Here is an 18523-nt window from a genome sequence, read left to right as displayed (position 1 = left end):
CAAAACAGGGAACTGTCAAGAGCTACAGTTCCAGGCATGTCCTGTGTCTGCCTTCCAAAGAGAATACACCATAAAAGTATACAAAATCCAAAATGGTACCTTTACATGCAGGGAGCATTCCACTCCAAGTGCCATTAGTGGTGCAAGTCCGAGAACTAGAGCTGTTGGATTCCATTGTGTACCCTGGTTGGCACATATACGTAACATTTTGTTCCACAACAAAATCATTGCCATATCTCAGTCCATTGGCTGGGATACCTGGGTCTCCACAACTGATTACTACAAGGAAAAACCATTGACAGATATGATGGTAAAACAACACTCTTACATATTTATAACAGAAACAAAATATGACATAGAATCATAGTTGGAAGAGACCACAAGGGTCATCAAGTCCAACCCCCCGCCATGTAGGAACACACCAGAATTAATTGCTGATTATACAAATATTCCCATCTTCAGAAAACAAATGCAAACACTATCTAGGAGAAATATTAAATTTGTACACTATTTAGTTGTAAAAAAAACCCCATAATCTATAATTCCTTAAAGGCCTTGTATTAGCTGGCTGTTGTGGGTTTTCTGGGCTGTATGGCTGTGGCTTGGTGGTTTCAGCTACTAATGTCTTGCCTGCATTTGTGGTTAGCATCTTCAGAGGCATGTCATGGTGAGATGTGTTTCCCTCTGTGGCAGTGTGCGGAGCGATCTTTGTCGTTGGGTATCGGTTGGAGGAGGACAACACAGAAACTCAAGTACACAAATCAGTCCACACTGTGCCATGGAAACACATTTTAATGTGACATGCCTCTGAGCCCTTCGGGGGAGGGCGGTATATAAGTTTAACCAACCAACCAACCAACAAACAAACAAATAAAGATGCCAGCCACAGATGCAGGTGAAATGTTAGGAGCTAAAACCACCAGACCACACCCAGACAGCCCAGAAAATCCACAACAGCCAGTTCATTCCAGCTGGGAAAGCCTTTGACAATGCCTTGCATCAGCACATTGATCGTGCTTCTACAGAAAACAGAGGTGATATCAAACTTTTGTGTATAAGGATTTATACGGTACAAATTCATGAGGTCTGAGCAATGTTTCTCACTTGGTTTTTTTTGTTACTCAGAAAAAATGGTAATCTGATGCTTTAAATGACTTTCTTCTGTGCAAGAAAGTATGTGATTGGGACGAGAATGGTTTACATGGTTATAAGGAAGCCACATAACCCATAAGCCACATAACATCAGATCCTCTGAAGATGCCAGCCACAGATGCAGGCGAAACGTCAGGAGAGAATGCTGCTAGAACACGGCCATACAGCCCGGAAACCACACAGCACCCCATATAACCCATAGTACAGGAGTCCTGAACACTGAACACTCCTGAACACTCCTGAACACTGAACAAGGTTGGCATTTGTTGCATCAAGCATCCAAAATGGCCATGCCAGTGGCCTCTATCAAGGCTTCCTGCCCTAGGCATTCTTAGTGTATACTTGGACTTAAATGTAAAATGTCTCAGTGTGTACTTGGGTTAAATGTAAAATGTCACTTGAAAAGGGGCTATGTTGTACACATCTAAAATGTACGATGGGCTCAAGATGAATTAGGAAACATTATGTAATGACTTCTTCATTCTGCTACTCATGTCTCTTAAGCCACCATGTGATCTTTGTGTCAATGGAATTATTCACTGGTAGAAGATATTTACAACACAGATGTATAACCCTATGAATGTTCATTCCTTCAGAGATCAACAAGTTTGTTCATCCCCCTTTCATATCTGTTCCCCAAAATTCATTAGGTTTCCATTGAATTTTTGACTGCTGATTTATGATTGTTTTTGCCTATCATATTTACTGTTTTTCCAGTTGATTGTTCTGACTGGGGAAAAAACCCACATCAACAATTGTATAATTAATAATTAAGAAACCATTAAAAAAAGATCAAAGTCATTTGCAAAATTCTTTCCTTTAAACCCAAGATTTCTTGGAGCTTTCATCTAAATGGCCTTGGCATTTTAACAGCATAATCCTATTAAATTAAAGCACAATCCTATGAAATTAATGGTTTTTAGACTGTAGTAACTTTCCTAAAGATTGCACTGCAAGTCACTGAAAATTCATCTGTAAACTAACTAGCTAAAAATAAGCACTATCTTGGCAAGAAAATATGGGTCTTCTTTGTGCATTTGAAACAAATTCCTTTCTAGCCCCCTTAGCCTGGTTTTTCTCCGTATTTTTAAAAATTCATTATTGTTTTTCTTATTTCTCCCTTATCATGTACTAGCAAAAGACCACAATGAAATTTTTGTATAACAGTCATCCTGATTGACTGGTGCAATTTACAGTACAATTCAGGGCAGGGGGGAGAGATGCAACATGGCCGGGGATGGCATAGCCACAGTGCAGCTGCGCCACTTCCTCAGAGGTTTGCAGCACTGAGGAAAGTAATCCAAAAGTGATGCTGTTCCTTCCCCCATGTAAGCGGCCTATGAAAATCAATGGGCAGTGCCACTGATTTTGCTGGCAAATGGGGCACCCCCAAGCCTAAAGACCTCAGGAGGCTGACTAAACCTGACCCCACCACTTGGGAACACCCCCTTTTACACTGAAATAAGATGTTATGCTGGAGGATCACTGGAGCTGTGATGTCACTGGCACTGGGCATTATGATGCCACATAGCTCCCTTGCACCAGCATAAGTGCCTCTGCGATTATGTTTACACTGGCACTGGGGTCATACTGTCTGGGAAGTTTCTACCCCCACCTCAGGATTGCACTGCAAATTTTGTTGTAAAAAAATAAGTATTTTTAATCAAAACATACTTGTGCAATTGGGCAAGGAGCCAGACCATGTTCCATTGGCAGTACACTGTCTCACAGAAGATCCAGTCAGAATATAGCCTTCCATGCAGGAATAGATTACAGAACTAGCGAACGTTACGCCATCTATCCGAAAAACCTTCCCATTGGCAGTGGTTCCAGGGTTGCCACACTGCACAGCTAGAAAGTCAAATACAGAAATAGAGGAAAGTCAGCGAAGTATGATTTAAACAAGCTGCAAATACTGTTCCCATGATTTTAAGAGGGAATTAGACTAAACATTTTTCAAAGCAGAGACAGGCAAATCCTCTTAAGAAATATGGTCAAAGTCTCATCAAAAATTTTGGGCTTCTTTCCAAAATCTTCATTACAGAACTAGAAACCAATATGAATATAGCGGAAACACTTTCCTGTCAGCATCTGTCTGTGGAAGAGCTACTTGGTTCATTTTGATATTGGTTTGGATGGGATCTGATATCATGGCCAACTAATCACCCCCCCCCCCCCGAGAAATAACTCTGGCCCCTTCCGCACACACAAAATAATGTGTTTTCAAACCACTTTCACAACCGTTTGCAAGTGGATTTTGCCATTCTGCACAGCTTCAAAGAGCACTGAAAGCAGTTTGAAAGTGCATTATTCTGCATGTGCGGAATGAGCCTCTAACTCTAACGTAACTCTAAGATTTCCTTTACTAGTCCAGGTTTTTCATCTGAGAAGGAGCCTCAAAATCTGTTTCAAATGAAACTTTAAGTGAAATTTTGATGCCAGGTTGTACTTTCCTGAAAAACAACTCTCTCCTGCACACTGATATATTTGTACAAAACGTTGAGAAAAACAAATACTTTTATTTTTATTAGTTTAATTATTGCATATTATTTAGCCATAGATTATGTTCTGTGATATTTTGTTGCTCTGGTGAAAAGAATACAAAAATGTAACCTCCAGGCTCAACAAAAGGCTATGAGAGAATACTGTGTATCATATACCAAAATATACCTAGTACCAAAATCCTTCTTACAAGCAAATAGTCACTTTTAATGAGTGATCCTGCCTTGATGGATATTTGCAAATACAGGCCACAGCCTAATATCAGAATTCATGTATCCTTCACTCCACTCTTCCTTCATATAGTAATTTTATTTCAAAAAACCATAGTCAGTTTGAAACACTAGTCCACAGTCAGTGGCCAGCATGACATTTATGTCCTCAAAATCCCAATCTTTCCTTTTACTCGCTTCCTTTTATTACAGTGCAATCTTCTTTCTACTTATCTGTGGTTATTTAAAGTTATTAAGTTCTCTTTCTGGCAATGTTAGTTTTGAACCAAATTATAACTAAGGCAGGAACCAAAGCTTTTAATAACTACTGGGTTTGTATGTGTGAAGAAATGGCTTTTTTCCATTGAGTTTTGAAGGGGCATTTTAAACTGTTCTTCGGCCCCTTCCGCACATGCAAAATAATGCATTTTCAAACCACTTTCACAACTGTTTGCAAGTGGATTTTGCTATTCCGCACAGCTTCAAAGAGCACTGAAAGCAGTTTGAAAGTGCATTATTCTGCATGTGCGGAATGAGCCTTCCTCTATTTTTTTCCTCTGGGCAGGAAGTCATTTCATTTGCTTGCCTGTCTCACCTCAGCCACTGTTTATAGAAATGCTAATAGAGGTAGCAAGAGACAATGGGATGATTAAAGTCCCCCCCCCATCCAAGAGATCTAAAGGTTCCAAAAGGCTAGAAAGGACTCAGGAAGAAACTCAAGGAAAAAGTTCTTTGACCCAAACAGACTTTTAGTCAGTGGGTGGAGAAAGAAACTGAATAAAACTCCTGAGATCAAGGAGGAAGGGCTCTTCTGGCTGTGACCATAAGAGAGGATAGAGTTCTTGCCTGTGGTCTGGGGGAGGCAATCATTTTAAGCATGTGCCATCCCACTCTTTCTTTCTTTCTTTCTTTCTTTCTTTCTTTCTTTCTTTCTTTCTTTCTTTCTTTCTTTCTTTCTTTCTTTCTTTCTTTCTTTCTTTCTTTATTTATTTATTTATTTATTTATTTATGAGTTTTTTATACTGCCCTACCCTTAAAGGGCTCTGGGCAGTGAACAACATAATTAAATAACATACAATTAAAACCCATTTAAAATAAACACAGAGTTGGAAAGGAAGCTAGAGGGTCCTGATTTTCCCCAGTGGGCAATTCATACGAAGGTGGTAGCAGCAGTCTATATCTTCCAGGTAATGGGAACTTGGTGAGATCTGTAACATTCTAAGCTTAAGTAATATTCTAACAACTGCAAGTAATATTCTATATATATATATATATATATATATATATATATATATATATATATATATATATATATATATATATTACTATATTCTCTCTCTATATATATTACTATATTCAAATAACAAGTAATATTCTAACAACTAAGCTTAAGTAATAGTCTAACGACTGATAGGACATGTGTAGAAAAAGGGACAGAGGAATTGTGTCTCATTTTTTTAATCCCTTACTCAATCTGGTGCAGTGCTAAGAGTAGCCTTATAAACATTTTCCTTTTAATACAAACTTTGGATACTGGTAGCAGTTCTCTGTATCATGTAGATCTCCACCGTTTTGAACATGCTATTTTAAAAACGGGGTACCAGGAGGCGGAAAGGCTGGCTGGTGGCAAGCAACTATTCCTCCAGAGGCACCCCAGGCAGGAAGTCATCCATGTGGTACCCATGAGTGAGAAAATGGGAGACACAGAGGCAAGGCCTCAGAGTTGGAAAGGAAGCTAGAGGGGTCCTGATTTTCCCCAGTGGGCAATTCATACGAAGGTCAGGTGGTAGCAGCAGTTAACCCAGGAGAGAAAGAGAGAAGTCCCTCTAGGACGAGCTGGGAACCTCTGGGAGAAGGTAAGAGATTGAAAATGGTCTGCAGGTCCGAGCAGGCCTGTTATGCCACAGTGTGGACCAGTGATTGTTAATCTTTCCAGACACTCTAAGCAGGAAGAAAGAGAAATCACCATCACATGGCAGGAAGGGGATAATCCAGTATTATGACATTATGATGTCAATACAAGTATAGTAATCAGCACAGCAAGGAAATGCCAACCAAGCACCAGGGCAAGGAAATGCCAACCAAGCTGGGGGCAAGGAAATGCCAACCAAGCACCAGGAGATACCTAGTACCAAATCTCTACAATTATGTGGTGATTAATACTTTGAGCCACAAGATCTGTAGTGAATTAATTACCTTTACATTCTGGTTGTCTTCCTGTCCAACTTCCATTTGCTAGGCATGTCCTTTCCTCTGATCCATGAAGGATGTAACCAAGCTCACAAGAGAACTGTGCAGTGCTTTTAATTCTAAAATTGCTTACTTCTCTTGAACCATGACCTGGGATTCCTGGATCCCCACAAGATCCTGCATTATCACCTAGAATTTCCAATAGAGGGATTATTTCAGAGGGCATACAAAACTGGATGGATTACACTCATGTATACTTATGATAATGCATCAACAGAAACGGAGTGCATATGCAACCATAAATGATAACATGTTGCGAAACAGTTTTGTAATCAATGCAACATTAAAAGGCACTATGAAAAAGCACACAGAAACTCTACATATTTACGTTTTCTTTTGAACTTTAAATGTGAAGCATCTAATTATGTCTCCACAAGTATGAAGATCAAGAAAGATGCCATAATAAAGAATATTCTGTTTCAATCAGAATGTGTAACTAGTGTCTGGTCTTTTCTTATAGTGTATAGCAATTAAAAATAAACTGACTCCAGAACTCACTTTGTTCCAGCACACTGTGGAAGATCTAATTCTCCATTTAGTCAACGGCTAGGCTAGACTAGATAGGAGTAGCATCAATATTATGTAGGACAGTCAATCTATATCTATAAACGCGAAATACCACTGACTGACTGACTGACTCATCAAAAGAACTCAAACACCCCCTAACCTACAAAGTTGAAATTTGGCACACCGGTTCATTATGTGGTTTAGGTGCTCACTAAGAAAGGATTTTTCAAAATATCCAGTTTTACTTATTACACATTTACTGTTGAACTCTGGCCATCCACGAACATTTTAAAGGTGACAGTTAAAAACTTGCTTGCCAAGCTAAAGGATGCAGTACAGGGAGTATAAATGATTTGTTTCACAGGAGATTTTAATGAAGGGCACTTTGATGCTCTACTTCCATGTGTCGAATCGACAAGTTCTGATAATGCCCACCAAACAACAAGCACAATTGAGCCAATGGTGGCCCAACTGGATTCTACCACCGACCTCCTCACCGCATACGAACCTGTTCCTTCTGTTGAAACAGCTAAAGGGAGGAGAGGGATTAAACACAGAAAGCGATTTACTGATTCGGTTAGAAAAAGACAACTACAGGAAGCTGCTGCAAAATATGCAAAAACCCCCAGATGTTCATAAAGAGGCTTTGAAAAAGTATGCTGAATATCACCCCGAAGTTCACAGACAGGCTGTGATGAGGTATGCTGAATGTCACCCCAAAGTTAATAGAGAGGCTGTGATGAGGTATGCTGAATGTCACCCTGAAGTTCACAGATAGGCTGTTATGAGGTATACTGAATGTCACCCCAAAGTTAATAGAGAGGCTGTGATGAAGTATGCTGAATGTCCCCCCGAAATTCACAGACAGGCTGTGATGTTGAATGTCACCCTGAAAATCATAGAGAGCCTGTGATGAAGTATGTGTAGCGAAGCACAGGTGCCCTGCTAGTACACACATATTTATAATAAATTAACCTGCATTGCCCAGAGTAAAGCACACTATTTAAAATACAGAAACAAGGGACGTATTATAGTGGCTAAATAACACTCATTTCACCTACTTATGACAGAGAAATAGCAAATGGATGAACAGAAAGCAGAGGAAACCTCTGTGAGGAATCTCTATGGAAAATTTCCTGCAGCACCCAAAATGGTGGGCACCTCTGTGAAACTGACAAGAGCTCCATGCAGCAGGCAGGAAAAGAAAGATCCATTTTGGTCGGCAATAGTTGTGTTCATGCTGTGGGAACACAAAATCCCAAAATGGATCTTTTTATAATGTGCTAAAGATATTATATTTATGCTGTGCGGAATCCACCATGGTTCACCATTGGCTGCCTCCATGTCACAACCCTGGTATTCCTTGGAGGTTGTCCATCCAAATACTAACCAGGGCCAGCTCTGCTTAGATTCTGAACTGTACAAGGAAAGAGTAGAATTGTGCAGATGCTATAATTGTGTTGCTAGTATTGGAATTTTATTAGTAAGTCAAATTGGCTCAATTACAGAGCCAGGAGGAGGCCTGAATGTAAAGATTAGCAAGGTTACTGTCTGCCCTCGAGTCAGTCATTTTATATTACAAAAGCACTTAAGGAAAGTCTTTCCACTAACTTTTTTAATGAACAGATTTATGTCTGTCTTTTTATAAGCACAATGTAGATGAAAGCACGCAAAGGAAGTATTTCAGAAAGAAAGCATAGAAGTGATGCTTTTCAATGGCACAAAATCTATAATTTACGTTTAGCACGATAGAAGTAATGATCTTGGTAGGTGAGGTTCAAATTAAGTCGCAAAATATTCCAGCCAAAATGCAAACTATGAACTTGAAACTCAAAATTTGTAAACAGACAGACTGTGGATTATGTTTACTATTCTCCACATTGGAAAAAAAAATAGTGGATCATAGGGTTGTTGTTGTTTTAGAGAGGGAGCATTATATATGATTGGGAAATGTTCCGGAGGACATCAAATATTTCTTAGCTCACATTCAGCTGAGAGAATGTCTCCTAATCACATTTTTATGATGGGTTTTAAAGACATGTGAGCAACTGGCTCAGGACTACTAATTTTGTAATGACAGAATGGGAAGACAGGAGTCTGACAGACACATGTGAAGAATTTTTCAGCTGTTTTTTCAACAAATATGTCAGAGTCTACTTTTATTTTTTTTTTTCCTTCTGGAATATTAGAAAAATACCCATTGTTATAAATGGGTAATTCATATGTAAGGAGGACTGGTATACTAAAGCATCTCTGTGCTCAGTGGGCAGGGAGCCAGTGTATCTCTCTGATGCAATTCAAATTTCACTTTGGGAATTAATAGCAACCATTCACTTATGTGGAGGAAAGCAAATTGATATATTCAGGGTCACCACTGGGATGAAAGTGCACTGTCATGGGTTTAGTGGCAGAAAGCTGCTTTGCGTTTAGAAGGACCCAGGTTCTTTGTCCAGAATCTGTTAAAAGGAACAGGCAGTAGCTGATGTGAAAGATATTTGCCTAAAACTCTGGAAAGCTGCTGCAATCAGAGTAGACAGTATTGACCCTATTAGACATGCTCAGATGTTATACTAAATGCACATACATCTGTATTGTCGAAGGTTTTCACGGCTGGATTCAACTGGTTGTTGTGGGTTTCCCGGGCTGTTACACAGTGTAACAGACACACAGCTTGGAAAACCCACAACAATCAGCACACACATCTGTTTGTACGAAAGAGCCCACACATATTCCGTTTAAGAAGGAAACGAAAACAGGACCTGCAGTAATGAGGGATTTTTATGACATGTTCAGCTGCATATGCATTGACTATAATATGAGAATTATTAAACCTAGATACAAAGAACAATCAAGTGTACACTCTGCGTGGATTGTGCATGTGTTTTCTGGTAACTTTTGAAAAGGGATAGCTCCGTGCATTCATGAAAGTAATGGTTTCTCCTTGTCCTTATTGACCCATGGCACTGAGAATGATTAAGAATCCTATCAGGATAGTCCTATTCTTTTATTTGCATAACCCAGGGGTAGGGAACCTGCGGCTCTCCAGATGTTCAGGAACTACAATTCCCATCAGCCCCTACCAGCATGGCCAATTGGCCCCTACCCCTGGCATAACCCTATCTGGGGTTTTGTTTCTTGCTCACTGGTATGTGATCTGCAGTGTCACAGACAAATTTTACACAAATGCTTTATTATATCCTACACAAGGGTGACTTCTGTTTTGTGAATGCTACACCTTAAAAGGTGAACATGTTGAAATATTTTCAATATGACACTGAAAGTCCCTTTCCACTAAATGCTGTTCTTTAAGGAAAATAAAATACCTGGGATATTGTGCAGAATGAACTCAAAACACAAAGTGCACATCAGTCCATGGTAATTGTATCTAACAGTAATTCTGCATGTTAACAAAACCAAGTCAACAAAAGGAAATCCTGATGCAGAAACACTCCTTATGGAACTCAACTTCCTTCTCAGTAATATGCAAGTAGCATTTAATGTAGATATTCATCACTAACTAGCCAGTTGATCTCTCTTACTCTGTGTCTATTTTTCATTTTCAAAATTATGAAAAAAACATTTCTCAAATTGGCATTCCTTGCAGGCATAAAGTAGAACATAGCTTTGGATATAAATATTTTATTCATTTACTTCTTTAATTTATTATGCCCCACCATTCTTCCCAATGGGTCCCAAAGTGGTTTCCAGTGTCTTTGCCATTTTATCTTCACAATAATCCGGTGAGGTAGATTAGGCTGAGAGAGCATGACTGGCTCAGCAAGCTTCAAAGACATGAGTGGAGGTTTGAACACAGATCTTCCATATCGCTACTCCAACACTCTTAACCACTATACTGCACTGGTTCTCAAATATATAAACTGTAATTTTACACACACACGCACACACACACGCACACGCACACGCGCACACGCACACGCACACACACACACACACACACAAATATATTAAATTTAAATATGTGGGGTTTAATTTTCAGTTTCCTAGAAAGCCAAATCAATTGCAGCTACAACTAACAGAAACTTAGAATTGCATTCAAAAGCCCATTTACATACTTCAAAAGTGGTACCTGAGCAATGGGGCATAGATCCACTCCAGTGTCCATTTAACTGGCACGTCCGAGTTGGTTGTCCTATTAGTGAGCGTCTTCCCGTACAGGAGTAACGAACAGTGGAACCAAATGTATATTTTTCGCCAGACAGAATCACATTGGGAGGAATGCCAGGATGACCACAATCAATCACTACGATACATAAATATTGGAGATAAAAATTATGTTATAATCTAAATTCTTCCATTTGCTATCACTGGTGTGTGTGTGTGTGTGGGGGGGTGGCATTCTTTACTTGACATGAACTTTTTTACTTACACTGTGCCCTCCTTACCTGTGTCTTGCCTGATTTGAATTTTTAAAAAGCAATTGTTGGTTATATATGTATGTCCATGTTTATGTGTGTATTTATCAGACATGACTATCTTGCCTGGGCTACAGCAGGGGTGCAAGGAAAGTAGCAATGTCAGAAAAAGAAATATTTCAGGTAATACAGCGCAATCCAGACTGTCAGGTGGCCAGGGACAGCACTCCTTTGGCGCTGCTCCATCTGTTCCAAAGAGCTGTCCTGTGGTGTAGGATCCCTACCCCCAAGAGTTTAAAAAGGAGACTCGCCTCACATTCCTTCATAGGGGTGAATAGAAATATGCCACAAAAGCCTTGGCATATCTCTGGTAGTGATTCTGCTAGTGCACGGGGCCCGATCAGGCTTTGGAGGCTGACTAAGGTTGCCCCCCCCCGAAATCCCCCCACCATGTTAACACAGCTGGCAGAGTGGCAATGCCAACATAAGCCTAGACGCCAGTGGATTTGCTCCTCTACCAAGGTAAGTGCCCCGGGGCATTTCTGCGAGCATAAGCCTGCAGGAGTCTTTGGTGAGCACAAACACAAAATGGTTGCCCCAGGAAGAATAGCCACCCTGCTACAAAATGGCTACCACTGTAGGGTGAACCAACCACAAAATGCCAGGAGGTGAGATTATGCATAACTCTAATGGTAACTCTTCACAATTTTTGGCAGAAGCTCTGCTTCACAGTGTCCTTTGCAATAAACATATTGTTTAAAATAGTTCCTTGTTTACACACAGCTTCCCCACCTGACTCCAACCATTTCCCAAAAACACTTGGAGGATGCCCGAAAAGGTGTCAGCAGGCACCATGGTGTCCACTGGTGTAATGCCCATTGGGCAAGGTGGGCAGCTGCCCAGGTCATCACCTTGTGGGGGGCATCAAAATGCTGGGTTCGTTTTTGGGTATTTTCGTGGTTTTCCATTTTTGGCCTGCAGGGGGCACAGTTTTTAGGCTAGTGCAGGGGTAGGGAACCTGCAGCTCTCCAGATGTTCAGGAACTACAATTCCCATCAGCCTCTGTCAGCATGGCCAATTGGCCATGCTGGTAGGGGCTGATGGGAATTGTAGTTCCTGAACATCTGGAGAGCTGCAGGTTCCCTACCCCTGGGCTAGTGGCACCAAAATTTCAGCGTATCATCAGGAGACTGTCCTTATGCTACCCCCCAAGTTTGGTGAGGTTTGGTTCAGGGAGTCCAAAGTTATGGACTCCCAAAGAGGGTGCCCCTATCCCCCATTGTTTCCAATGGGAGCTAATAGGAGATGGGGGCTACAGTTTTGAGGGTCCATAACATTGGCCCCCCTGAACCAAACTGCACCAAACTTGGGGGGTATCATTATGGCAGTCTCCAGATGAGACCCTGAAAGTTTTGAGACTGTGCCTTCAGAAATGTGCCTCCCACAGCCTGCAACCCCCATTGACAGCAATGCAGAAAACTCAATGAAGAACAAAGATTCTTGGGCAAATTTCTAGGATGTTCCTGTAGGGGGTGCATTTTTGGATGTATCGGCACCAAAATTTCAGGGTATCATCTGGAGATGATGGTACCCCCCAAGTTTGGTGCAGTTTGGTTCAGGGGGTCCAAAGTTATGGACCCTCAAAGGGTAGCCCCCATCTCCTTAGCAAAGAATGGGAGATGGGGCACCCCCTTTGAGGGTCCATAACTTTGGACCCCCTAAACCAAACTGCACCAAAATTTGTTGGTGCCATCATGACAGTCTCCAGATGATACCCTGAAATTTTGGTGCTGATACATCAAAAAATGCGCCCCTTGCAGGAACATCCCAGAAATTTGCCCAAGAATCTTTCTTCTGCATTGAGTTTTCTGTATTGCTGTCCATGGGGGTTGCAGGCTGGGGGGGGGGGATTTCTGAAGGCACAGTCTCAAAGCTTTCAGGGTCTCATCAGGAGACTGCCCTGATGATACCCCCCAGGTTTGGTGCAGTTTGGTTCAGGGGGGGCAAAGTTATGGACCCTCAAAACTGTAGCCCCCATCTCCTATTAGCTCCCATTTGAAACAATGGGGGATGGGGCACCCCCTTTGGGAGTCCATAACCTTGGACTCCTTGAACCAAACCTCACCAAACTTGGGGGGTAGCATAAGGACAGTCTCCTGATGATATGCTGAAATTATGGTGCTGATATGTCTAAAAAGGCACCCCCTGCAGGCACCAATGTCTTGGTGCAAAACAAAAGGTCATGGTGGAGTGGCCGCCCATGGGGGAGAGGCATCCAACTCAGGTTTTGCCCAGGGCTACAGTTTGCCCAGGGCTGCCTCATTATGCCCCTGATGGTGTCCCTGATCACCAAGCTGGGGATCCCTACTTTAGAAGTTGCTGGTTGACAGGAGACTAATATATGCTTTCCTGAAGTAAAATTATTACAGAAATTTAAAAGGGAGGTTCAGTTAAACATGTCAGCTGTAAATAATGGAGTACTAGTTGTATGAGTGTGCAGGGATCATTCCAGTTGGGGGCAAGGGGGGGGGGATGCCATGCTGAATCAGTGCAAGGTTTCATTTACTCCAGCATTCTGCTTTCAACAGTGCCCAGAAAAATGCCTCAGAAAATGCTATACGCTGGGGATAAAGCTAATAGTTCTCCCCTGTGGTTGTCTCCATGATATAGTATTTGGGAAGAAAAGCACCCTGCCTCTAAAAACAGGCAGAATAGCTTTCAAATAATAGCTGCTGATAGACCTACATTCCATTGATTTCTTGGATTTCCAAGCCACTGGGCATTACCCCATCCCTAAATCTTGTGACAGCAAATTCCATAAAAATTATGCCATGTGTCTTTAGTTTGTCTGCCACAAATATATTGTGATACATTCTGAAATGAATCTTCAAGCTGGGTGTTTTCAAAGCAGTTTCATAGATTCCAGAGACAGATCATCAAGATTAATTGTAAATAGAATTTCATAAATTGGGACGTAACAGTGCCGAACCGTACAAAATGAACATTAATATTGCTTTTTTTCTGTCATGGTGCCTTGAGAAGGAAAAAAAATAGAGGGGGCAGAACATAATGACTGCATGGAAGTCAATGAATGTGTTGCTGAAGCTTTGATCGAACCAGTCTTCCGTGCTAGAAAAGTAAGGATTTAATTGGCAATAATTATCAGTTTCAGCTCACCTGTTTTTAGACAACAGAAATGCATCACACGGTAGAGGGACTTTTAGTTCACCCTATCTCACAGTGCTAAACCACATCTCATCTACCGAGCAACGCTTTAAACACAGATCTCTGTAACTAAAGGTTTTGGAATAGTATATCTACTGGAATGAAGAATTAAAGCGAGACCACAAAGGACACATGATATTTACATGTGAAATCCTAGAATAGAAGTTTTAAAAATGGACTTGAGGTATCAGTGGGAGACTGATGGGGATCATACTCCATTATCATCTGGAGGGTCAGAGTTGGACACCATTGCTTTAAACCAGGGATCTTCAAACTATGGCCCTCCAGATGTTCATGGACTACAATTCCCATTAGCCCTGCCACCTGGCCATGCTGGCAGGGGCTGATGGGAATTGTAGTCCATGAACATCTGGAGGGCCATAGTTTGAAGACCCTTGCTTTAAACAGTCGTTTTCCTTTGACTTTTCACTCAATTGGGAAAAGCCTTCACTACTTTTTTAACTGAGCTGAAGAATAGTGGCGAATAGGGATGGCACAAATTTCTCAGTGAACCTGCTCATCTGTGACACTTTGACATTCACAATCAGATTGTGAGCTCAACACTGATATGTTTGGATTGGACTGAACAACTCAAATGCCAGCCAAATAAGTTTACAGTCTCCTGCTGGCCAAAAGCCAACTCACATCTGATCATGAGATCAGCTGGTATTCAGGTTCTAGTCTCCCCTGCAATACAAGGGATCAAGAAAAACTGCAAAAGGGAAAGGAGAAAGAGCATTGATAAGAGGGAGGCAAATGTTTTTCCCCCCTGAATTTGTTTATGTAGATAGAGCCATTTCTTTATGCTCTTTGGGCAAATCTCCACTGACAGTATAGCACGTGATACTCATGTGAAATATCCAGGTTTCATCGAGATCTCCCCACTGCCTAATCGCCAAATACGGATTCATCCCAGTTCTGGTGCTTCCTCTCCCTCTTATCACATGTTTTTTTTTCAGAACCTGCATGTAAGTGCACCTTTTAAAAAAACACACACATTGAAGCAAGATCGGAGGGGAGGATTAAGGATTGAATCTTCGGCCCCTTCTGCACACGCAAAATAATGTGTTTTCAAACCACTTCCACAACTGTTTGCAAGTGGATTTTGCCATTCCGCACAGCTTCAAAGAGCACTGAAAGCAGTTTGAAAGTGCATTACTCTGCATGTGCGGAATGAGCCTACATTTGTTTTTTCCACCATAGGGAGTGACGTGGAGCCTTCCAGCCAATCACAGCATGGCGGGCTGTGTGCGATGTGCATGCAGGCTTTTTTTTTGTTTTGCGCCAGCGGAGGCTATGTGAAAACGAGAGTACGAGAAGCGAAACAACTAACGTGCACACGCACGACATGCTGGGCAACTTTCAAGGCACGTGACAAGCAGAGGTAGTCTGCCATTGCAGTTTACACAGCATGTGTAAACAGAGATTAGCCTTCTGTGCCAAGTGTAAACTGTGTAAACTGCAACCTTATGTGCCAACGCGGCCACACAGAGAAATATTTATAATGGCAAAACCACACAGTCACGAATAGCGAAATAGGCGGGGAGACTGTGCGTGTGCATCTACGTGCTTACGTAACAACGTGGCTTCGCACCAATTTTTTTTAAGTTCCCACCCCACCCCAACACGACAGCCAATCAGAACAGACCCACCGAGCCAATTGTGTGTGCGTGGGGATTGTCACATTGTTTGAATCCGTGATAGACATTGATGTCTTCACTAGAAAGATGCTGCGATGGGGAGGGAGGAACCTCAATTAAATGGTTTCGTTTCTTTTGAATATTGGTTGTATCTGTCTTTAATTCTCAGTGGGGATTGGGCCTTTGTTTCTCATTTAAGAGATACATTTATCTTCCATTCCTCTTTGTAGAAATGTCAATGACCTTTTGGTAGCTTTAGCCCTTTCGATAGTTTTATGTTACATACCAGAGGGTAGTGCAGCAGCAGGAAGTTAGGAAGGTTTAGGAAGACATTCCCTGTCTCTGAGCACCCACAGAAAGAGATTCTGACATTTTTCAGAATCCCTTTTCCTTCTCCATCTTTCTTCAAATATTTCTTTTATCAAAATAGAATTGATTAGAAACTGACTCCAATATTTTAAAATGGAAGTAAATGGGTTGTTGGATTTGGATAATGAGTAATTTGAGGAGAGGAATTGAATAAAGATGGATTAAGAGAATAGGTGGTGTTGGACCCTCATTCTGTCTGTTCAAGGGACACTTCCAGTTACACCATATGTACAATGATTTTTTTTCCTTTCCATTGCAGACCTCTATAGCCCTCCCATGTAGTTCCTAAGGGTTCACCAATCCACTATGCTCAGAGCAGAATTTTGGGTGCTACAGATGCTTATGGACAGATGGGGAAGACAGGAAAGTTTCACCAAGTACTGAGAGAGCATAAGATCCAACCGATAGATTTTAAAAACAACAATAAGGACTGTTTGTAAGAGACACTGCAAATATCACATAAAGTTGAAAAGGGTTAGGGTTAGATTACCTGCTAGCCAAGGCATATCACTATTGGCATAACAGTTAAAATATAACAATAAAAGGGTTGTTATCAAGCCAACCTCTTCATTCAACCTCGCTTACTTCCCTTCTTTACTCCAGCTTCCATCTAGCATGTCTCTTTATTCATGTTTGTGTAAAGTGTAATCAAGTCACAACCAACTTATGGTGACCCCATCAAGGATTTTTCAAGGCAATTGACAAGAAGATAGTCTGTCATTGATTTCATCTACAGAGACTTCCTTGGTGGTCTCCCTTCCAAGTTCTGACCCTCATTACGTCAGAACTTGTAAAGTGCCATCAAGCCACAACCAACTTATGGTGATCCCGTCAAGGATCTTTCAAGGCACGTGACAAGCAGAGGTAGTCTGCCATTGCCCTCATCTGCAGAGTCTTCCTTGGTGACCTCCCTCCCAAATTTTGACCCTTCTTAGGTTTTAAGATCTGATAAGATTGGGTTATACCATGCTGTCTTCCTTCTCTTTTAATCCATGCAGGTCCCATAATCTCAAAAAGAACCTTTTTGGTGGCCATAAAGGGCCTTCTTCCCTTTTCTACCAACACAGTTAAACACATTTTCTCTAAGAAGGAGATAAAGCTGTGATATATAAAGAGTTTCCAAAGAACTTCTTCCACAACACAGATTGTGTGGCCTCAATGAAGAAACAGAAGGGAAGTGATTACAATAAAGGGGGATAATATTAGATTATTCATTCACTATAACTGATGGGGAAGAATACCCAAAAATGGAAGGAACAAGAAGATGAATTATCTCAAAAGATGTTTGACACAGCTGGGGGTGGGGGTGGGAGACATAAACCCAATATAAGTCAGTGCATGGGATGATCAAGCACAATTCTTTTGTTGCATGAAAAAAAAGGCACAGTTGTCCTGCTTATTTTAACAAGAAAATACACATTTCTAAAATACTTACTAATGCATTCCGGCAGAGGTTTATCCCAGTGACCATTTGGCTGGCAGACTAAAACCGAAGAACCAAATAAAAAATACCCAGGATTGCAGTCATAAAAAACAACAGTACCATAGGTAAAATTTCCGTGCTCAATTTTACTTTCTCGAATAGAATTTGCCGGGATTCCTGGATCAGAACAGTTGACCACTGCAAAGAAAAATATAGACAGCTGAAGAGTAGGCATATTTTATACACAGGAATTTTCATTCTTGGAAAGGGGCTTGGACTTTTTTGAAATGTTACTGACCATACAATCCTAAATTAAGTTACCACCTTCTAAATATATTCATGGGTTTATCAGGATATTGCTGTAAACGATTTGATACCAATTGTGCACATGAAAGTAAATGGAAGTTCATTCTGACAAAAAAATCCATCAACAGGTAACTAAATGAATGATTTTCATAGCTTATTAGGAACATGAATTTTTACTCTTTAATTTCAGTATTTAGTTTTGCTTGTTTCACTTTTATTCTGTATTACATTTGTTAGCCTTCACCCCTGGATATGTTTTTAATTGTTTTACTAGGGCATTACTAAATAATGCAATGTATATACACTAAATAGTGTAGCATCAGAATAACTCCAAAATGTCTTATGGGGATCAGCTCAGTAAAAGGGCAAACTTGGGGGGTCATTCACTGTAGCTTATACAGAATCAAGATAGCCATCCCTGAACCACTGAACCAGCAATGATTGATGGAGACACTGTAGAAAGAGAAAGTATCAGCACAATTGTCTTCTGCTGCAGAATTTCTTTGACTTTGAGGAATGGGATATAGTAATGACGGTTTCATATTTCCTGGCTCTTGTCCTCTCCCT

At 41.0% G+C, this 18523-nt stretch overlaps 1 protein-coding gene across 1 annotated transcript in view; it reads right to left on the bottom strand.

The window, feature by feature from the left end:
* Window positions 1–18523, bottom strand: part of CSMD3 (CUB and Sushi multiple domains 3) — a 751931-nt gene that overhangs the window by 52960 nt on the left and 680448 nt on the right. Inside the window, exons 58-62 of the mRNA XM_048507427.1 lie at window positions 17663–17848; window positions 10708–10881; window positions 6060–6242; window positions 2827–3003; window positions 100–279 (exon numbers count right to left, since the gene is read on the bottom strand). Of these exons, the coding sequence (XP_048363384.1) occupies window positions 100–279; window positions 2827–3003; window positions 6060–6242; window positions 10708–10881; window positions 17663–17848 (900 nt within the window). The remainder of the gene's footprint in view (window positions 1–99; window positions 280–2826; window positions 3004–6059; window positions 6243–10707; window positions 10882–17662; window positions 17849–18523) is intronic.

This window comes from Sphaerodactylus townsendi, linkage group LG09, assembly GCF_021028975.2.
Source record: "Sphaerodactylus townsendi isolate TG3544 linkage group LG09, MPM_Stown_v2.3, whole genome shotgun sequence".
Classification (NCBI taxonomy): domain Eukaryota; kingdom Metazoa; phylum Chordata; class Lepidosauria; order Squamata; family Sphaerodactylidae; genus Sphaerodactylus; species Sphaerodactylus townsendi.
This window is presented reverse-complemented; position numbering and strand designations above follow the sequence as displayed.